Raw genomic sequence first — 21,958 nt, 5'->3', positions numbered from 1 at the left:
GAAAAATGGAGAAACAGAGGGGAAGTTGACTCCAGGAATACTCCAATGATGACAAACAAAAATACCACATGTTTTAGTTATTAATAATATGTCTGTCCAAACTCAATCAACAGAAACCCCTCAGCTCAAATACAATTCTCCTTCCTTAAGATTCCTTTGACTTGTTCCCATTATTATTGTTTAAAACAGATTAATAAATCAGGTAGGCCAGGCTCTTCTTGGTCGAAACATTCTTAATGACTTAGAAGTTCAAGTAATAGGCTGGTTCTCCACAATTGCATTATTGGTCACTCAAGCACTTATTTATAAGGCTTCTTATTTCAATGTGGCAAGATAGCCTTTCAAAACCAGACTTTCCTGTTATCTGATCACATTTCTGCTCCAGATTTTGATCTAAATTCAGGAACACCAAGGAGCAAAACCTTTGATGGAACGTTAAAGACATCTACAAATGTTGGGGGAGAAGTATATGGAAGAGTTAGAGCTTTGGTTTGAGTCCTTGAAAATGTCCCTTGTCTTCCTAGTCTTAACTGAAGGAGATATTAATCTTCGTATTCATCTCCATGAAGGGGCAAATATGGTGGATCAGGCCATTTGACATTGTTCTCTTAAACCTCAAATCAACATATTATGCATCCATGGAAATTAAAAAGTCTCTCATGCCCAAGACCTACAAGATGCAATAGAGAGGGCTAGAGCAAACAGGTGAATGACTAGAACATTACTCAGGGACACCAAGAAAAAACCAATATATGTGCTTTTTGTGTTTTTGTTGTTGTTGGCAAAGGGGAGGGGTACCAGTGGCCAGGAATCTGAGCTTGTGAGAGAGCTCAGAACATTGCTTCTCAACCAGACCTCCAGGGGACGTTTTTGGACATTTGTGGGAGTTATGTTATTGTCTGGTTGATTAGAGTATGCTAAAGACATCTAGTGGGTTCAAACCAGTGGTATCAGATGTCCTGAAATGAGGAGATTGGTGCCACACTCCAAAGAATTATCCACACCCTGTACAATTTGTCAAACGTCCTGCCCAGCATCCATGTAGATAAAAAATCTATCGTTATCTAAATTTTATGTACATCTTAGATTTAAACTCAAATAATTTTTGCACTATTTTAATTTATACCAAATTCTGTGGGATTGTGAATATGGGGTAATTGAAGGAACATTTTGCACACTTTATTTCAAATTTTACCAAAAGTTGTTCATTGGTTTCAAAAATCACATTACCAACACAATACCACTGGCTGACTCTGAGACATCAGCAGGCCACCTCTGCACATGTAGCTATCCCCGAACCATGATTTCTCACATAGGGGCACATACCTGAATCCCAATGTATCCTCTTGTATAGAAGTGCCAAAGCATTTACATACTGAAATACACATTATTTTTTATTATACATTATCATCCTTTTGTTTCTCCTTTATATTACAGCTGAAGTTATAAATAGATAGATTATACCACCTATAAAATATATTCCAGAATAGTAAAAAAATGTTGCAGATTCTTTTTATAAAAATAGATTTCTGATTTTCTAACTTCATCATTCCTTCCACACTTATTTCTTGGCATGTTGGAGTTGGGAAATTATCAGTGGATGCTAACAAGTGCAGGAAAATTTAAAGACAAATAGGATGTTTACATAATTGTGAAGTGTCTCCTCACAAATTTTTTACTATTTGCAAAGAGAAAAATAGTGACTACAGTGGAGAAGCCTGGCAAACACCACCTCAATCAAATGATCAAGATTTAGAATATTATATACATTACATATAAGTATATTCGTGCTTGTGGAGAGAGTGAGAAAAGCAAAATAAAAATGGAATTAAAGGTTGAAAGACCTGACACAGCAATTTTTAAATCATCATCTGACTATTATATGTGTAAGTCTTTTGGGAGTCCATGCTGTATAAATAGCTTTTTTTTCTTATCGTTATTCCCTAAACCATACAGTGTGAAAACTACTTACATAGCATTTACATTGTATTAGACCTTATAAGTAATCTAGAGACAATTTAAAGCATACAGAAGAATGTGAATAGATTATATGCAAATACTACACCGTTTTTAGATCAGGGACTTGAGCATTCGTAGGTTTTGGTATCCTTGGGGGCCCTGTAACCAATCTCCCTTAGACATTCAGGGATGACTGTACAGTAATATATGTTCACATCCACATTTGCTTTAGAAAATTATGATTCGGATTCAATTTGTGCTGTTCTCTTTCTTTCAATATATGACCACTTCCCATTGTTACTATCTTAGATATTTCCAAGAGTCTGTCTACACATATGAAATGGAAACTTCACAGTAATTATTTATACAGCATGAACTCCCAAAGACTTACACATATCACAGTTTTTTCTGAATATTTTCAATCTGCAATTGGTTCAAACCACAGATGTAGAACCCAAAGATATGGAGGGCCAACCGTGTATATCTTTTTTCTGGTTTGCAAAACTGTTCTTTTATGAATACAGGGAGAAATATGAACATGAGAGAATCTGATAGAATTTTCATACCAAACAAATAGAACCAAAATCAAATACCTCACTCTAGTTCTACTCCAATCCAACATTATGGACCCTCCCAACATTCACTGACGACAGTTTCTGCCTGCTTCCTGCAGGGCAGCCCATAGTGTTTTCTTCCTAAGAGGCCATGCAATACAGCATGCTCTGTCCCCATCATCACATTCTCCCAAGTATACAATGTTAAGTAAATGATTCACCTACTAAAGAATTTTGTAGAAAAACAGGCAGAGTATAGACTTCAAAAATTTCAAAATCTTTCATGAGGACCCCCAAACCTGCCCAGATTCTACAAAGATGAACACGAGGTGGGGTGTCGTCCCCTTTCCAAAACCATAGGGCCCACTGCGCAGCCCACAGCTTCCCATCTCCCAGCTAGGAGCGTTGGATCCGAAGGCAGCCGAGCACGCAGGAAAGGGTTTTCTCCTTCACCGCAGTTGTCTTTTTCCTGGCAAACAAGTCAGGTGCCAGAAACTTGACCCAGACTGGCAGGGACAGAGATTAGAGGAAGCAGAAGAGGGAGAGGCACTAATGAAGAAAATAGAAGCAGTAGAAAAAGTGGAAAAGAGTGTCAAAAGGGTCCCGATTTGAAACAATTTCAGAAAAGTTACCTATTTTCAAAACATTTAAAGCCTCTCAAAGTTCAGAAAAGGCATAAGCCTGCCTGGAGGTGTATTGCCTCTGCAGGGTCGGTTCCTCTCAAGTGTAGAAAAACAGAAAAATCTCTCACTCAAGAGCTGCAGAAGTATGCACGCTTGTGTGAGCACCATTGACTGTTGGGTTTAATTCCTTTGTGCTGAACAGAAACCATTACCACCGGACCCCAGGGATGCCTGGCCAGCGTGCTTCCCAGCACGTATGTCACTGTGTGCTTTCCTGACACTGGTTCTTTCTATTCATCTGTCATACAATCCTCTCCCCTTCACCTGAGCAATGGATGTACCTTCCCCCAGACAGTTGATTAACCCTTATTTTATCTTGCAGCTATCAGGAAAACACAAAGTCATTTGGGGTCATCTCTTCAAGGTTGAGAAGCCTGAGCCTCCCACCTGCTCCTGCTTGTCAAAATGAAACCTGCCAAGTGCTGAGTTGCTCGAAAATGTCCCGTTAAGTCATTTAAAGACATAGTTCTTCATATATCTAGCACAGCATAACCTTAATTTGAGACATATTCCTTGGTGTTTTTCTTTACTAGAAAATAAAATGAGCTCCCATCTGAGAATGTTAGCATCCAGCTTTCTCATTCATAGTTCTCATTTCCTTAATAAATAGAGCACTCTTTCATGCATCCAACTATGTGATCTTGCCCACAGTAAGGGACATTTTAAAGTTAACCAATACTCACATCTACAGTGTCTTATAACAGGTTTTTAACCTCTTCTTCAACAAGCGACTGGGAATACCAGAATCAGCATTTTAACAGTTTCAGGTCTAGGAACTAGACTGTCAATCTCTGCATCACATCACGGACACTTACATCACATCATGGACGTTTACTCTTCCATTGAGAACTGCTGATTTGCCAGTATATTCCCTGGGTATCTCCACCTCATCTATTTGACTTAAAAATTCACACTCCTGTCTGTCAAATATCTAGGGCATAATATTCTACAACCTAAGCCTTGGATAAATGCCATCGTTAATTATACCCTTATCATGTTAGGATTGCTAAAATGTTTATGACATTCTTCAAAATGAACTGCAAAGAATCATCTGACGAAATGAGTTTGACGTTATGTATAACATTCTTATTGTGTTTCTGAGAATTGTCCTGCACTTGTTCTGTCTGTTCCATCAGATGAGCTCACTGTGATTAGTTTCTGCAAAGAAAGAAACATTGCTAGTTGCCTCTTGCTATGGCATCTCAGCTTAGTGAGAAGGGACCCAGGCTCCCACTGTGGGGCCACTGGATTCAGAGTAGATAAGTGAGTCACAATTTCTCTTGGACTCGTTTTCCTCATGTGGTATTGGGGTGTTCATTATATGATCCTTCAACTCCCTTATAGGTCTAACTCCTACAGCTCTGTGACTATGACTGTGACCCCACGAGGCACTCTAGATAACTCTCAAACCAGCTCAGAAGCTTAGAGACTTTGTAGCTTCCAGAACCCTCTCTTATAGCCTACCTCATGCAAGTTTCCTAACATGCCCATGGGGTAGGCAGCACCTCACCATTTTATTCTCATTTTGCTCATATTGATACTGAGCCCAAGAATGGCTTACCTAAGGTATCACAGCTAATAATCAGAAAGACCTGGACTCCAACCCAATTCTAGAGTTTTAAATGCCCAGTCTTGTGCCCTTTCTACCACACAGTAATGTTTCTCTCATAAAGTTTCAATAAACAATCACTAACAATTGTGTAGGAAATTCTCATTCCCCCTACATGCTGCTGTGTAAATTAATCTGGAAGTAGATGTGCACATGTCATGGTTGCAGCATTTTTGTCCTAGGAAAAAGCTATTATTTCCCTTAGGAAATTTGATGCCCAGAACTTCTGTTCATTTATTTAAGACATTTTTGAGGACTACAAACATTGCAATATCCAAGGTTCTGTGATGAGTACTTTGTTGACTCAAAGATTCTCCCGTCCAAGGGTCACAGTCTTGGTGAACCAATAGGATGCAATTAAATAAGCTATAATAGAAGGTGGAAAGTCTCAGGAAGAGGCAAAATGTCCCCTGGGAACTTTCCTCTGGGAGGATCAGAGAAGGCCTATTAGCTTTCTATGGCTGCCTTAACAAGTTACCACAAACTTGGTGGCATAAAACAACAGGAATTTATTCTCTCACAGTTTTGGAAGCCAAAAGTCCAAAATTAGTGTCAACAGAGCCACACCCCTTCTGAAGGCTCTAGAAGATAACTCTTGCCTGTTCCAGCTACCAGCATTCCTTGGCTTGTGGTAGCATCACTCCAATCTCTGCCTCTGTCTTCACATGGCCATCTTTTTTGCATCTCTGGGTCATCTCCTCTTCTTATAAATATACGAGTTATTGGTCTTTAGGCCCTATTTCCAAATAAGGTCACATTCTAAGGTTCCAGGTCACCATGAATTTGGAAGAGACCTTATGCAATCCACTTCAGAAGGCTTCCCAGAAGAGATGTCATTTGAACAGAGCCATGAAAACCAACTGATTCTTACAGCAGCAGTGCAGAGGAAAACGATCCTAAGAGGACTCAGGAGAAAGATATGGAAGTGGGCACATCCTGGGCATATAGAAAGAGACAAGCACCTTGTGGAAGCATAACAAAAGAAAATGCAAAGAGGATGCATTCATCTGCTTGGGCACCCATAATAAAATACCACAGGCCAGGTGGCTTAAAATGCAGACAGCTATTTTCTCACAGTTCTGAAGCCTGGAGTCCAAGATCAAAGTGACATTAGGGTTGGTTTCTGGTGAGGCCTCTCTTGCTAACTTACAGACAACGCCTTTTCTCTGTATCTTCATGTAGCCTCATTGCTGTTTATGCAGAGAGAAAGAGAGTGAGTTCTAGTACCTCTTCTTCTTATAAGGACACCAGTTGTTATGGTTAGGCTGTGTCCCCGCCCAAATCTCATCTTGTATCGTAACTCCCACAATTTCCACATGTCATGGGATGGGCCTGTTGGGGAGTAGTTGAATCATGGGGGTGGGCCTTTCCTATGCTGTTCTTGTGATAGTGAATAAGTCTTGTGAGATCTGATGGTTTTATAAAGGGGAGTTTCCCTGCACAAGTTCTGTTATTCTCTCTTCTCTGCCACCATGTAAGATGTGCTGTTTGCCTTCTGCCATGATTGTGAGGCCTCCCCACTCACATGAAACTGTGAGTCCGTTTTCTTTTTCTATAAACAGTCTTGGGTATGTCTTTATCAGCAGCATGAAAACAGACTAATACACCAGTCCTATCAGATTGGGGCCCCACTCTCATGACCTCGTTTCACCTTAATTCCCTTCTTAAAGGCTCTACCTCCAAATATCATATCAATTTAAGAATGACAACTTTCATAAATTTAGAAAGAAGAGCTTTATTTCTCATGAAGAGTTTCAGCCTGCAGGGTGGCCATTCCCAGAGGCTGGGAAGTGTAGCCTCTGGTCAGAAGCCAAAAACAGATACTTCAAGGGAGGGGGAAAAGGGAACAGAAACATACGGTAAGTTGGGTGGTTAAGTGTACATATTCAACAGATTATAGGAGGAGTCATTAATATTTACAAAAGGAAAAACATGCACATGTACAGTTGAGCTTCGTGCCTCTTCATGGGTCCTGTGTACAAAAAATGGCAGTGTTAGCATAATCCCAGGGTGGAGTTTCAGGCCCTCTGGCATCAAAAGATGAAGCAGATGACATGAAAACCTTCACTGCACATTCTCCGTAGATTGGCCAGAACAACTCCATGGTCAATTGTCTCTCATCAGGAAGAAATGCTGGTCTGTTGTTGCACCGAAACTGCAAAAGGGAGGGGCAGCATCAGATGGTTGGTTGATATCAGCAGCAGAGTCTTTTGAGAGGGCTGGTTTCTATTCAGCCTGTAGGGAAGAAGGCCTAATGGCTGTTAGTGAGGGAGCAGGTATAATAAGGTGTGTCCAACCTCTCATACCATCATGGCTGAGAACCGTTTTCAAGGTTATTCTGGGGTTGCTATGGCCAAGAGAAGGTCTGTTCACTCAGTTGAGGGGCTTAGAATTTTACTTTTATTTCCCAGTAGTTATATCAGGAGGTAGGGCTTCAACATGTAAATCTGTGGAAAGAACACAGACAAAATTCAGTCCATAAAAGATTATTTAAAGCCAAATAAAAACAGGTGAAGAATACCAACCAGGCCAAGGAATTGGACCTGTATTCCTCCAATCACAGAAAGATGTTGAAAATCTTGATCGAGGTTATAAAAATGTTCTCAAGAGAGGCATCTTCCTTTTCATTTTCCTGTTCTATAAAGTAAGGACTGTTTTCTAGGAGCCCTTTCAGACTGTTAGGGTGTGATTGCTGGTTACATTTTAGAAAATTAATCTCTAAGAACTGCTAACTCTGTCTGAATCATGGGCTATGAAGCAATTATGTCACCAAAAGTTAGATAATTTGTAAGGGTCATTGTTTTTTATTCTAAAATGGCTAATAATTAATAGACCAGTTGCTGTCAAGAGCAACAGAATCCTGCAAGTTCTTAGTATCATCAAATAAATACTAATACAGAATAAGATGGTCTGAGTGTGGTGGCTCACACCTGTAATCCCAGCACTTTGGGAGGCCAAGGTGGGTGGATCACTTGAGGTCAGGAGTTCGAGATCAGCCTGGCCAACATGGCAGTCTCAATTAAAAATACAAAATACTAGCCAGGCGTGATGGTGGGTTCTTGTAATCCAAATTTCTTAGGAGGCTGAGGCATGAGAATCACTTGAGCCCTAGAGGCGGAGGTTGCAGTGAGCCAAGATCACGCCAGTGTACCCCAGCTTGGGTGACAGAGTAAGACTCTGTCTCAAAAAAGAATATAGAAAGACATAATAAGATGAACTGGTGAGATTTTTTTAATTTGGACAATTCTGGCATGATTAGCTTGCACCATAAGGGACATTTGTAAATATTTTTCCAAGGCCTTACTTTTATACAGTTTCCAAAAGAAATCTTGGGTCTTCTTTAACTCCCTGCTCAGTAAAATGTGAATTGAAAGGCAGTATTGAATACCGAAGGGCCAGAGCTGGAAGGATATTTCTGAAATTACGCATTTCCAACTCTCACATCACAGACCAGTAAGCTGAAGACCAGAGGTACACAGTGATTGGCCTGAGACAGCACCCCAGCTATTTATTGGAAAAGCTTGCCTGACACAAACAAGAAATAAGCCTTATTTCAAGATTTTCAACATCTTTCTATGACCAGTTATGACTGGTGAAAAACCAGAACTGCTCTAAAATTTAACCAACATTATGTAGTACTTGCTATGTTCCAGGCACTGCTTAAGTCAGTTTCTCTCCTGGCCATAGAAAGTACCTAGGGATATTGTCAAAAGGCAGCTTCTGATTCAGCAGGGCTGGGGCCAGGTCTGAGAGTCTGCATTTCTATTATAACAAGCCCCTAGGTATTGCTGATGATCCTTGTCTGAAGACAACACTTTGAGTAACAGAGGTCCAAGTACTTTATTTATTTATCTATTTACTTATTTATTTATTTATTTATTTATTTATTTATTTATTTATTTGAGACAGAGTCTTGCTCTGTGGCCCAGGCTGGAGTGCAGTGGCATGATCTCAGCTCACTGCAACCCCCGCCTGCCAGGTTCAAGTGATTCTCCTGCCTCCGCCTACTGAGTAGCTGGGACTACAGGCACACATCACCATGCCCAGCTAATTTTTGCATTTTTTAATAGAGACGGGGTTTCACCATGTTGGCCAGGCTGGTAACTCCTGACGTCAAGTGATCCACCCACCTTGACCTCCCAAAGTGCTGGGATTACAGGCATGAGCCAACATGCTCAGCCCCAAGAACTATATAAATATCAACTCTTCTATTCTCCAAAATAACCCTGCTACTGTTACCGATACAGGTACTGTTGCTATTCCAATTTTACAGAGAAGGAAAGTGAGTTGTCTAAGGGCACACAGGTGGAAAGGGCCAGAGTCAGGATTTGTACCCAGACAGCCTAACTGTAACCTGTGCTCTTAACTACATTACCCTCAGATTCTCGAAAGCAATCCATGATCATCTGCATGCATCCACATATCTGCTTTCAAGGATGGGGCACTAACACTCTATTTTAAGTATGCCGTCATTAAAATAATCACCATGAAAATTATTTTTAAAACTAATCATGATATAATGCTAAGCAAAAATATCAGAATACAAAATACATCAGGCCAGGCCAGGCTCCCTGACCACCCACCTCCGTCACTCAAGTAGGAACCACCCAAGTCATCCCTGCAACAGCAGGAATGGTCTTCTCTCTTTTTCTCTCTCCCAGAAACTACCCCCGGGAAACTTCATTCTTGCTCCTGCTCCCCAACAAACACTTTAGGAAGTGAGGTCTCCCCTGATCAAAGACGTGAGAGAAAAGTAGTCACGGCACCCTGGGAGCAAGCCAGCCACCCTAGCATCTATAGCTTTCTTTCATTCATTCAATAAACATCCACCGAGGACCTACTATGTGCCGTACACCATCATAGGTGCTGGGATACAAAACAGACAGAGTCCCTGCCCCCATGAAGATTGCATTCTAGTGGGGAGTGGCTGACAATTTTTAAAAGCATAAAAATAAGCATATTATATAGTATCTTACTAGACAATAATTGTTATAGAAAAATAATAGAGCAGGGGAGTCAGCAAGGCTGGGGGGAGGGGGTTGCAATGGTACTTAGGGTTGTCAAGGTGACCTCAGCAAGAAAATGACATCAGAGAGAGGATTTGAAGTGAGGGAGTTCATGATGCACGTGCCTGGGAGAGAACATTCCAGGCAGACAGAACCACAGGTGCAAAGGCCCTAAAATAGAAACACATCTAGAAAGTTAAAGGTGCAGCAAAGAGGCCATGGTGTCTGAAATGGATGAGTGACAGGAAGAGGAGTCAGAGAGAGAATGGTTAGGGGAAGAGACAGATCATGCAGAGCTTCATTGGCCTTAATGAGGGCCTTGGCCTTTACTTTGAGAGTAATGGGGAGAATCAACCTCGGAGGACAGGGAAAGAAGCTTGAAGACCAGCTAAAAGGCAACTGCAAGAATCCACGCAAGGGATGTTTGTGGATCAGACCAAAGTGGTTGCAGTGGAGATAGTGAGAAGTGGTAATGAGATTCCAGATATTGGGGTTTTTTGAAAGATTAGATGTGAAATGTGAGCAAAAGAGAGGAGTCAGGGATGCTTCCAAGGCAATTAACTTGGGCACTTAAACACATGAAGCTGTCCTTAACTGAGATGTGAAAGAAGGTAAGGAAAGCCAACTTGGAAGAAAGATCTAGAGTTCAGTTTCAGACACGTGAAGGTGGAAATGCAGAGACATGGAATAGATGGTTGTCTCTGTGAGTCTGGAATTCAGGGATAGGTGTGGGCTGGAGGTGCTCGTGTGGGAGTTTGCAGCACAGACAGCCATGAGACCAAATGAGATTTCCAAGAGCGTGTGGAAGGCAAGAAAAAGGAGCGATCTAAGATCTGAGCCCTGGATGTGTCAATGAAAAGAGAAGGAAGCAACAAACATCTGGGGAGATGTATCCAGCAGCAGAAGAGGTAGGAAGGAAAGTGCAGAGTCTTGGAAGTCAAGAGAAGAAAATGTTTGCTGGAGGAGAGAGTGAGCAGCTGTGTCAGCTCCTGCTACAAGGTGAGGTGGGATGAAGACTGAGAACCAAGCTTTGGCTGCAGCAAGGCGGAGGCCATGGTGACCTTCATGAGCAGTTTCACGGAAGTAAGAAAAGGAATATTTTTCCCCACAGGAAGGATAGAAAACTTCAATGATAAAAATGGGAAAGGGGCACCATGGCTGGAATTAAACCTATAGGGAGGGATGGAGGAAGAAGCAACAATGCCTATGGCCCTTAAAGGACAGATCTGTGTCATCCAAGCTGAAATGCTTCTGTGAGTGTAGGAAAAGGCTTTATGTTCTCATGACTCAACAGATTATGCTGCTAATTTACTGACTCTTTGTTCTTTCTTCAGCTGTGCCCTGAATAAAGCTTAATCTCTTAAGCAGAAGAAAAAAAAGAAAGGTCATTGACCAGCAATTAAGCTATCACTCAAATGAAACCTGGATCCAGTTCATTACATGAAAGGGATACTTGCAACATTCTTCCTCAATTTGAGATTCGTGGCTCCAACAATGGATTTTTGGCTTTGATATTGCTGCCACACCTTTGGAACAACAATATTGGGACATTCACACTGTCCTTTCTCTGTATTCGGCCCACAGAGGCCAGATTTCTGCATTCAAGGCCAAACCTGCTCTTTCTATCAACTCTGTAAAATCATCTCCTATCACCAGCATTCCTGCCAAGTTACCCATTTAGAACTGTCTCTTTCTTTTTCACACAAAGCCATATGTGAATGCAGAAGAGATGATATACTTAAACCCATCAGAATCATTCCTTTTTTATCCCAAAAATGGAAGATCTGCCTTAAAATTCCTGAACAGTACCTTCTAACTCATTAGCAATTACCAATTGCTTGTTTCCCTAGTTAAACCAGACTATAAAATATATTTCTAGGAAAGCACCTAAGACATTATACTCACATAGATGATCATCTGCTTTGTTTCAACCTGATGGGAAGAACTATCATTATTACTCCCATGGCTAGGAAATAAGACAATTGCAATCAAACCTCATCATTTCAGATCCTGCTACTCTGACAATAACAGCAATTCAACCTTGATTGAAGATTACCTTTGTAGCACATTTGAAAATAAGGCATTGCAAAGAAAATTAATAACACGAATAATGTCCAGGGAAGATATTTAAGCTACTTAGAACATAAAGAGTTTCAAATATCATCAATTTGTTAAAGGAGAGCTATCTTCAACAATACTAGCACAGAAAGACAGGATGCATGTGTAATTATGATAGATATCTACTCATGGGTTAATTATGTCCCACCTTTTCCCAAAACTTATGAGGTTTTGTTGTAATTGCTGAGCTACACACACGCGCACATACACACACCCACTACCTCACCCACAGTCATGCAAGTATATTCAAACAACTTGCCAACCCACACATTTTATTTGCCAACACCCACACCCCACCCACAATTAGGTTTCCCAGATTCAAAAAGTAAATTGCTGGTCCTTTCTTTTGGTGCACAATAAGAAAGTACCAGCGACATACTTGAGTCATAAATGGACTACTCCCCAAACTGCTTTTTCATAATTACATAATTATAATTTTAGCAGTATAAAATTAAAAGAAAAAATATTATTTCTTGCTTGACTAAGAAATAACCTATGAAAGAGATTTGCCTCTTCTCCATGCCTATAGATTTCATCACAGAGCAGAAATAATTAGAATCTGTGCTTAACAACAAAAAAAATACACCAAGATTCATTTACGAAATTCAAAATAAATAATATGCTATCTCAAGTTATTATTTTTAGATGTTGAGTTGTATAAGCAACCTGCAGAGGATGAAATTTGAAGGCAGCTCCTCACAAGATGTAAGCATGAGAGAGGCATATATAAAGAATCTTACCAGCCCAGGACCAGCAGATGATGAAATCTGACAGATTGGCTGGCATTATCTCGCCCATTCCGGGTGCTTGTCTCATGCAATCTGCTCCCACGGGGCTGAGCCATTGCCTCACTCTAAAAACATCAACCACACACACACCACCTCCGATCCTGGAAACTGAAGAACTCTACACTGTGGTAAACATTTGTTCTCTGAAGTTTTCTTCACTAAACTTTTAGGATTCATATTTACCAAATGTTAAGAATGTACCAAATGCACAACATTCAGAAAATTTCCTCCATCGCAATCCACAATAGTTCAAAAATATTTGTTCAACAAACCTCTGTTGAACACCTGCTATGTGCCAGGCACTGCAGTAGCTATTAAAGATGTAAAGCTGAATCAGAGACTGGTCCCCTCCTAAAGGAGATCAGCATGCATGTAGAAAACAATGTCACAAATATGACATGAACAGTGCAACGGTAGAAAGGAAGGCAGTGTAATTCATTCTGCCTAAGAGATTGAAGAAAGCAATGTTGCAGAGGTTGTATTTGAGCTCGGCTTGCAGAAGGAGTTCACTGAATGAGAAGGACAGAAAGAGCATCCAGACACAGCAAAGCCCTGAGAGCTGTTTGGGAAACTGAAAATCCAGAATAACAAGAGAAAGAGCAGGCTACAGTGATGGGCTGGGCAGGAAAGGTTTTGAATGCCATGCTTTTATTTTATACTAAAACAATAAGAAACCATGAATGACTTTTAACCAAGGAAGAACAACCAAATCAAATTATATGGTATAATTACATAATTGTGGCAGTTCAGAGGATGGATTGAAACAGGGAGAGAAAATCAGGACTTAAAGTGGAGCTGTGGCAATACAGAGAGGAGGAGGAGGCAAGAGCTATTCCAGAGATAAGATGAACAGGATTCAGGGACCTTCGGATGCCAGAAGTGAAGAAGACGGAGCAGCACGGGATGAATTCAATGATCTCAGTGACAATGACAAGTGAGATGAACTTTCATGAGCCAGTCATGGGAAAGCAGGAGGAGGTGAAAGTTTGTTTGAAGCAGTGAGTTCAGTGTTAGCTATTTAATGGGTTGCCTAGGAGGAGTGGAAGAAAGGGATGAAGGAGGTCAAGAAACTCTATGTCCAAGTGTTGTCAGTGCTGAAGTTAAAGCCAGCCAGATGATAACAGGAGATGAAGTCAGGAGAGAAATGGCAGCCCGGGAGTCAATGGATGTAACGGAGTGACCCAGATGTTGATAGGTTACTTGTGTAGAAGAGCATAATCTGGCTGGATTGAGTGTCCCTCGGGAGCCAATGTTCTTGGATGACTGACTTAAGGAGCCATTCCCAAACCCTTTCTCTCTAAAGCCACGTACTCGTTTTCCCTGTTTTCCTTTTAGCTAAAGGGGACAATGTGAGGATACTGGAACTCTGCTGGGAGCCTCCAGAAAAACTTATGCTTCTCTGATAAAATGAACAGACTTAGTTGGTGCTTCCCCCACCATCTTTCTTGAATGCAGAAATAATGCCCAAAAGTTCTTTGAGCCAGCTTGTCACCCATGAGGTGACAAAAAGCCAATATATGAATGATAGCCAGGTAAGAAGACAGAAAGTCCCACTTTCTAGCTCTAGACTATAGGGAGCTTTTAGGCAAGGCCCAAAGCAAAGCAGTATCATAGAAGGAAAATCAGGCTTTAAATGAGTCAAAAGGAAGGAGGCTTATTCTAAGGAAAGGTTGAGGACAGAAAGTGTGTCCTGCTATTTCCCCAGCACCCAGCATGATGCCTGAGATCCAGGAGCTACACACCATCCATTTGCTGAATCAACAAATAGTAAGTGGATGGAAGGACTTCAAGGAAGGCTTGAGGGAGGAAGTGCAAGCCAAAGGGTTTGAAGGAAAAACTCTGTCAAAGAAATGGGGACATGCTGGCTGGTCAGTTAGAGCGTTTGCCCCTTGGACAGAGGTCTCAGATCACAGCAAGAAAGGAAGCAGGTGCTGGTTGAAGGACAGTTTCAGGCATCAAGTCCCAGAAAAGAAAAGGCAGAAATATTGCTCAGAGAGAAAACCATCTGAAACAACAGTATATTGGCCTGTGTCCCTTTTACAGGTCCGCTAGCAGAAGCAGTTCTCAAGGCCTTCCATTTCAGGAGAGCCATATCATTAACACCATGAAAGAATACGATTTCATCCTCAGATGCCTACAGCTCTCAAGTCCACCCAGGGACTCCTGAGGGGGGCACAAGTCATCTTGTAGGGTGAGGTTTACTCTGCCTGACTCATAGGAAAGCCTGTCCAGAATCTTTGATCTTCCACTTCTTCAGGCCTGACAATGGCAGAATTTAATCCATAAGAACGAATTCTAACAGCAGAAAGTTGGGCATTGGACAAGAAAGATCTAGCCAGCTACAGGGTTCCAAGAGATGCAATCTTGCAAGAGGTGGTACTGCTTCGAGAGCTTTCTGGGTGGAGAAAGATGGCCCAGCTGGTGGAGACAGCCCACAGCTGGAAGAAATTTGCTATCCAAAAAGTGTTCATAGAATGTTCCACACAACCTCACAGTCTCCCAAATAGGACCGCAGCCTCACTTTCTCCTTGTATACCCCTCTCCCATGCCACTCCTTTCTGTACCCACCTACACATTCTGTACCCACCTACACATTCAATAAAGGAAATAAATCTAATGATGCCTTATGTGGTCTTTTTACAAATAGCAGCCAAAATAGACGTATATTGACAATACACACATATACCAGAATCACATGGAGAAAGAAAGAAAGTAAAATGTCATCAGGCATTGAGGGCATCTGCCGCATGTGGGCACAGCTCTGTTTCTAATACTGAGATGCATTTTCTATCATTTAAATATCTAAATGTTCCACGTAAGGGAGAATTGACATTTTCAAATGTTAGTTTCATACATATAATTCCAAGAGAGTCCTACCAAATTGCTGGAGAAACTAATCTAATTTTCAATAGACTCAGAATACACTCCAGATAAGACTGCATTTAACATTTTGATCTACATTAGTAAGCCTCCTCTCACATTGCCTAGTTGGGGACGAAGCCCTAACAAGATATAGCACCACCTATTGACCTGATACTAAAAATACAGGCTGTCCATTTGAGCATATTCAGGCTTACAGGCTATGTAGGGTTGAGACATGTAATTTATTTCATATCAAATGATCTTTAACATTTCAACAGATTTAATAGAAGCAAAGTGGGAATAAAAACTATAAACATTGTCAAGGTATTCTGCCTCCATTCTTTTAATGTTATTTCTTACAGCTCTGTTATAAGAACTTAATCTTATCTATTTGTCTTAATTATCTTATTATCCCAATCTTATCTATTTGTATTTGCTCCCTGGGTTCATTAAATACATATTCATTAAGCACCTATATATGCCAGATCTTGTGTGTGGCAACAGAACCACAGTGGTAAACAAGACCAACATGACCCCTCACCACCGAGAGCTTACGGTTTTCCTAGAATCTGACCACTTTTCATCACCTCAACTATGAATGCCTTAGTCCAAAGCCACCTAGATGATTGCAGGAGTCTCCTCACTGGTCACCCTGCTTTCACAGTATGCCTCCACAATCTCTTCTTGATGGAGCATAGAGGGAGTCCTTTAAAACCTAAGTCAGATCACAAACCTCCTCTGCTCTAAAACCTCCAAAGGTCCATCTCATCTAAAATGCAAAATAATTACTGTATAAGACCTGGCCTCCCCTTTCCACCTCTCTCCATCCTCCCAGGCCCCAATCTTCCACACCAACCATCCTGTCCTCCCTGCTCTTTCTCAAAGTCAGGAAGCCGCAGGAGTCTTTGCACTTGCTAACCCCTCTGCTTGGATACTCATCCTCAGATGCCTGTAGGACACACTCCCTCAAGGTCTTTGCTCAAATAGCACACGATTCGTGAGGCCCTTCTTGACCACCTTTCCTGAAATCATAACAGCACTCCTTATGATGGCATTCCTATCCCTCCTGCCCCCCGTTTATCCATAATGCTTATCACTATCTGACCTACTATCTGCAGGCACTCTCCTGTTTGTCTGTCATTGTCTTCTACAACTAGAGTACAAGCTCCATGAGGGCAGGGACTTTGTTTTGTTAACTTTGGAATCTCCAGAGCCTCAAACAGTGTCCATTACACATCTGTCAAATAAATTCTCATCCACTTTCCCTGTGTATCTTTCTCATTCTCTAGACCCTGGTTCCTGAGGACAGTGAAGGAGTCAGACATGGGAAAGTTTCATACCAAGTCTAGGACACAGGAGAGCTTGTCCTATGCATGTTTGGGGGCAGGGCTAGATTCATGAATGTGTTCCATGCTCAGAGGGGCCCTGTGCCAGGTTTAATGCTCTCAGTGACCAAATTGAAATCCTTCATAATTTTTGGACAAAAGGACCTGTATTTTCCTCTTGCCCTGGGCTCCCATAAATTCTGTGGCCAGTCTTGTTTTGAGGATTTGGAATAAAACATGTGTGAGTAAATAGCCCACGGAGAACACCCATCAAAAGATAAACAGTTCTCTCAGTGCATGGCCCTTTTGATAAGTCACAACCACCAGCTGTTTCATCACTGATCATTCCAGGAAGGGAGCTTGGCCCCTGAGGGTATGGGAGGTTTGCTCTCTTCAGCCTAGGACTAACCCTATCCTGCTAGGAAGTCAGGGGATTGTTCCCAGCAGTTCTTTCCTCTGCACCCTTCTCACCCCATCTCTGGCTCTCACCAGGCCACAGGCTGGAATTCCCCACCAGCAAGATCAATCCATGCCAAGAGAGAAGGAGTAACTTACATGGATACAATTGTTAAATTAACTCCTGCAAAGCTTACATTTAAAATAGGCAGGAGGGGTCAGGCGCAGTGGCTCATGCCTGTAATCCCAGCACTTAAGGAGACCAAGGCAGGTGGATCACTTGAGGCCAGGGGTTGGAGACTAGCCTGACCAACACGGTGAAACCCCATGTCTACTAAAAATACAAAAATTAGCTGGGTGTAGTGATGGGTACCTGTAATCCCAGCTACTCGGGAGGCTGAGGCACGAGAATCGCTTGAACCTGGGAGGCAGAGGTTGCAGTGAGCCGAGATCGTGCCACTGCACACCAGCCTGGGTGACAGAGCAAGACTCTCTCAATAAATAAATAAATAAATACTCAGGAGGGTTCCCAGTGGGAAAGGGTCACAATCTGCAGTTTTAGCTTAGAGGTTGAGGGGAGGGAATAGATGGGACTGAGACCCAGAAGGGTGGATGCTTGGGGGTATGTGGTGCAAAAGAGGGAGCAGAGCAGAAAGGTAAGAAAGGGACATAAAGCATCTCAGAAGACTTAGCAACTGCTTTGTCTTGGCTCAGGGCACCAACAAATGGCTCCTTGTGTTTTCCTGGACATAGACAAAGAGGTGGAAAAAGGAGAAAGAACCATGGGTGCTCCACTGCCCTCTGCTGGCCCTTGCAAGAAGTGTCCTGTGTGCTGGCAAAGTGTCATGGGGTTTTCTCTTGAATGATGGCTGCACACAAAACATTCATGAGTCCTGAGAGCAGGGGAATAGTAAGATATGGTTAAGCAAAACTCCTATTCTATTCTATTCTATTCTATTCTATTCTATTCTATTCTATTCTATTCTATTCTATTCTATTCACTCAGTGAAGTACTAAACAGTATGGTATAACAGTTTTGGGAATTCAAGCCAGGAAAAAAGCCTTAGGTAGGTGGGTGGTTAGTGGATAAAGACAAACTTGAATTTGTCCTCGAAGTATAGGAAGGATTCAGACAAGAGAAAGAAGAAGAAAGAGAGATTAGAGGTGAAAGGAAAAGCTTTCAGAGAAAGACCCATAAAGACAAGAACAGACACAGAAGAGAGATGGTTAAGCCCAACTCATACTTTGAATATTAAACAATGTTTACAGCAAGATGAGGACAAACTATGCCTTTCCTCAGGCAAAAAATAGGGCAACATCTGAAAGAACAAAGGAAGTTCTTGCCACTAGAAAGCTTGGCGATGTCTCTCATTAGACTTGTTAGGAGTTACACTTTTCACACCCCTGTGAAATAGAAAGTAGGCAGGCCAGAAACAAAAATTCCCCAAGCAAAGTGGTGACATGTTAGAGGCCCTTTAAGGCAAAATAGTGAACCTTGGCCACCCAGAGGTTTGTAACACTCTCCAAGTGTAGACCACACCGAGACTGATGCTATCTCTCAGGTGGGACCCTGGGATTCCAAAGCTGATTGGAGCCTGAGTGCTGACAGCTTTGTTTTGGTGGCTTTTCTAAGGTTCCTCGGGATAAGTAGGTTGTAATAAAATACAATTTCCTTTCTTAACGACACTGGTTCTCAAACTTTGGGGAACATACAATAAAATACAACTGGGCACTTGTCAAAATATAGAACGGCAGGCTCCATCTCCCAAGATATCGACACAGGAGGTCTGACTGCAGTTTATTAATCTGCATTTTAAATAAGTCTCATGCACTCCCCAGATGATTCCCATACAGGTAATTTTAGGACCATGTTTTGTACTGCCCTATAAACTGTTTCTCAAGTCGCTGGTTAACTCTACTGCAAACCCCTAAGCTTCAGATCCAGTTTTGTAGGATCTCAAGAGCTATTGCCACCCAACTTCAGAAGAGTTTCTGCAAGACTTTCCATTCTGTCATGATCTTCTTTCACCCAGAGGTATTCAATATTCACACAAGAACGGAGAATTTGAAAGATGCCCTGCTTAGCCTGTATGGGCTGCTGCAACAAAATGCCACAATGTGGATGGCTTGTAAACAACATAAATTTATTTCTCACAGGCCTAAACGCTGGAAAGTCCAAGTTCAAGGTGCCTGCAGATTCAACGTCTAGCGAGGGCTGCACTTCTTGGTTGATAGATGGCCCCTATCTTGCTGTGTTCTCACATGGGGAAGGAGCAAGGAAGCTCACTGGCACCTCTTTTATAAGGGCACTAATCTGATTCAGCAGGGCTGTGCCTCCCAATGGCCCCACGTCTTAAAACCATCACGTTGGTGATTAGGTTTCAACAGAAATTTGGGAACGTAGGGTAGGGGAGGATTAACATCCAGACCAAGCTCAAGCAAACAGTATCAGTTAGAACAGGAATTACCTTAGACCTCAACCTAATACCTAACCAGAATTATATGTGACCATTTTTGTCAAGTTTTGGTTTATAAATGCGAAAGGCAGGAACCCCTGACTTTCACAGAAGGAAAAGCCATGGCAGTTCTTGTGATCAACTGGAACCAGCAGTGATGGATTTGGGACAGTGAGACAGGCCTCCATGTAGTCTTCAATGAGCAAAGGATGCCTGAGCTAATTCATTCATTCAGCAAAGGCTTCTTGAGTGCCCATCTCGTGCCAGGCACCAGAATCCTCGCAGTGAGCAAAACTGGTAGATGTTCTCCCTATAGTTTGTAGAGAAAGACAGAAGATACTTTCAGATGGTAACAAGAGCTGGAAAAGAAATCGAGGATTGGGTAAGGAGTGGCTACTTTAGGTAGAAAGATCAGGGGAATGCCTCTGATTCAATAATATTTATGCTAAGATCTGAATGTCAAGAAGCTGGTCATGGAAAGATCCAGGAAAAATCTCACTTATATGTGGGATCTAAAAAAGTTGAACCCATAGAAAACAGAGGATAGAATGTTGGGGAGATGTTGGTCAAAGGGTACAAACTTTCAGTTATAAGATGAATATGTCCTAGGGATCTAATGTACCGCATAGTGACTCTAGTTAACAATACTGTATTATCTTTTGAAATTTGCTGAGAGTAGAAACTAAATGTTCTTGCTACACACACACAAACACACACCAATGGTAACCAGGGTGAGGTGACAGATATGCTAACTAACTTGATTGTGGTAATGATGTCACAATATATATGTATATCAAATCATCACATTGTACCTCTCAAACTTACACAGTTTTATTTGTCAATTATACCTCAATGAAGTTGGAAAAAATTAAATTTAAAAAAGATCCAGGAGAAGAACAGTAGATGCAAACCTCTGAAATAGAAAGGAGCATGGTGTGCTTGAGGAACAGGAAAAAGGCCAGTGTGACTGGAACAAGTGAACAAGAGGAAGGAGGAGTTGGAAAAGCAGAAAGAAGCTGGCTGCGGCAAAGACATCGCTATTGCTGCAGTGGCAGAGAACTATTTTCAACAATGACACTCCAGTGACAAATCTTTGGTTCCGTGGGTGATTGCCAGGCTTTTCTGTACACACTGACACAATGAGTAACTTGGGTCTGTCTAGCGGAAAATATCGACCTTGGGAAGCCATCCTCTCCCCCAAAGCCTTTTCTCCTAGTTCAAGATGTCTGAAATTATACAAAGAAGGCAGAACACGATATGATTCCTCTGTGATTCCAGAATAAGATGTCTGGCTTGGAATGAGACAATCATATGTTTTAGTTTCACCTCTGTCACCTTTTAGTTGGCAAGTTATTGAAACCTGAGCTTTGTTTCCACATCTGTAAAATGGGAATAACATAGAATACCTTACTCACAGGGTTGTTGTAGGCATTGTGTGAGACAGCACACATAAATCATTTACTGCCGCAGCTGGCATACAATAGTAAGTGCACACAAATGTTATTCTTCTCCAAGAAGCTTCATTTCTCTAACTTAAGATGTTGATGGAAGTTAAACAGAAAGTCTGTCTGGAGTAATCACACTGTAACCTGTTATTTGTCATTTGTACCTTAGTGTGAATGAGTCTGCAGTTCTTTCTCCAAAGCTCTACAAAGTTGGATTCAAGAGAAAGAGAGGGCTGGGTGCGGTGACTCACGCCTGTAATCCCAGCACTTTGGGAGGTCGAGGCAGGCGGATCACTGGAGGCCAGGAGTTTGAGACCAGCCTGGCCAACATGGTGAAACCCCATCTCTACTAAAAATACAAAAAATTAGCCGGGCATGGTGGCAGGAGCCTGTAATTCCAGCTACTCAGGAGGCTGAGGCAGGAGAATCGCTTGAACCCATGAGGCGGAGGTTTCAGTGAGCCGAGATCGCACCACTGTACTCCAGCCTGGGCAACAGAAGGAAACTCCATCTCAAAAAAAAAAAAAAAAATAGAGAGAGAGATTGAAAGAGAGAGCAAGATTCTAGATTACAGAGGGGCCAGGGGAAAGAGGAGAAAACTATTTGGGGAAGAAGGGGTACAATCTCTGAAGTCTTCAGTGTTTAAATTCCTTAAAAACTATTAATAAATGGAAAGAAGACAGCATGAATTCTGACTGTCCTGTACAAACTGCACCTCAGAGTAACCAAATGCTGATGAGAGAAGTTTCTCTTCCAG

At 41.8% G+C, this 21,958-nt stretch overlaps 1 protein-coding gene across 2 annotated transcripts in view; it reads right to left on the bottom strand.

Moving 5' to 3' along the window:
• Positions 1-6,527: 6,527 nt before the first annotated feature.
• Positions 6,528-21,958, bottom strand: part of LY96 (lymphocyte antigen 96) — a 111,931-nt gene continuing 96,500 nt past the window's right edge. Inside the window, exons 5-6 of one of the 2 annotated variants that reach the window (XR_010577349.2) lie at positions 7,112-7,252; positions 6,528-6,960 (exon numbers count right to left, since the gene is read on the bottom strand). Coding sequence is in view for 1 of the 2 variants with exons in the window: in XM_065519375.2 (XP_065375447.1) it covers positions 7,220-7,252 (33 nt within the window). In the remaining variant the exon portion in view is untranslated. Of the gene's footprint in view, positions 7,253-21,958 lie in introns of both variants that reach the window. The other variant, XM_065519375.2, reaches the window with a different exon arrangement.

Source organism: Macaca fascicularis, chromosome 8, assembly GCF_037993035.2.
Source record: "Macaca fascicularis isolate 582-1 chromosome 8, T2T-MFA8v1.1".
NCBI lineage: Eukaryota > Metazoa > Chordata > Mammalia > Primates > Cercopithecidae > Macaca > Macaca fascicularis.
Note: the sequence above shows the minus strand (reverse complement) of the source record. Positions and strands in the feature narration are given on the sequence as shown.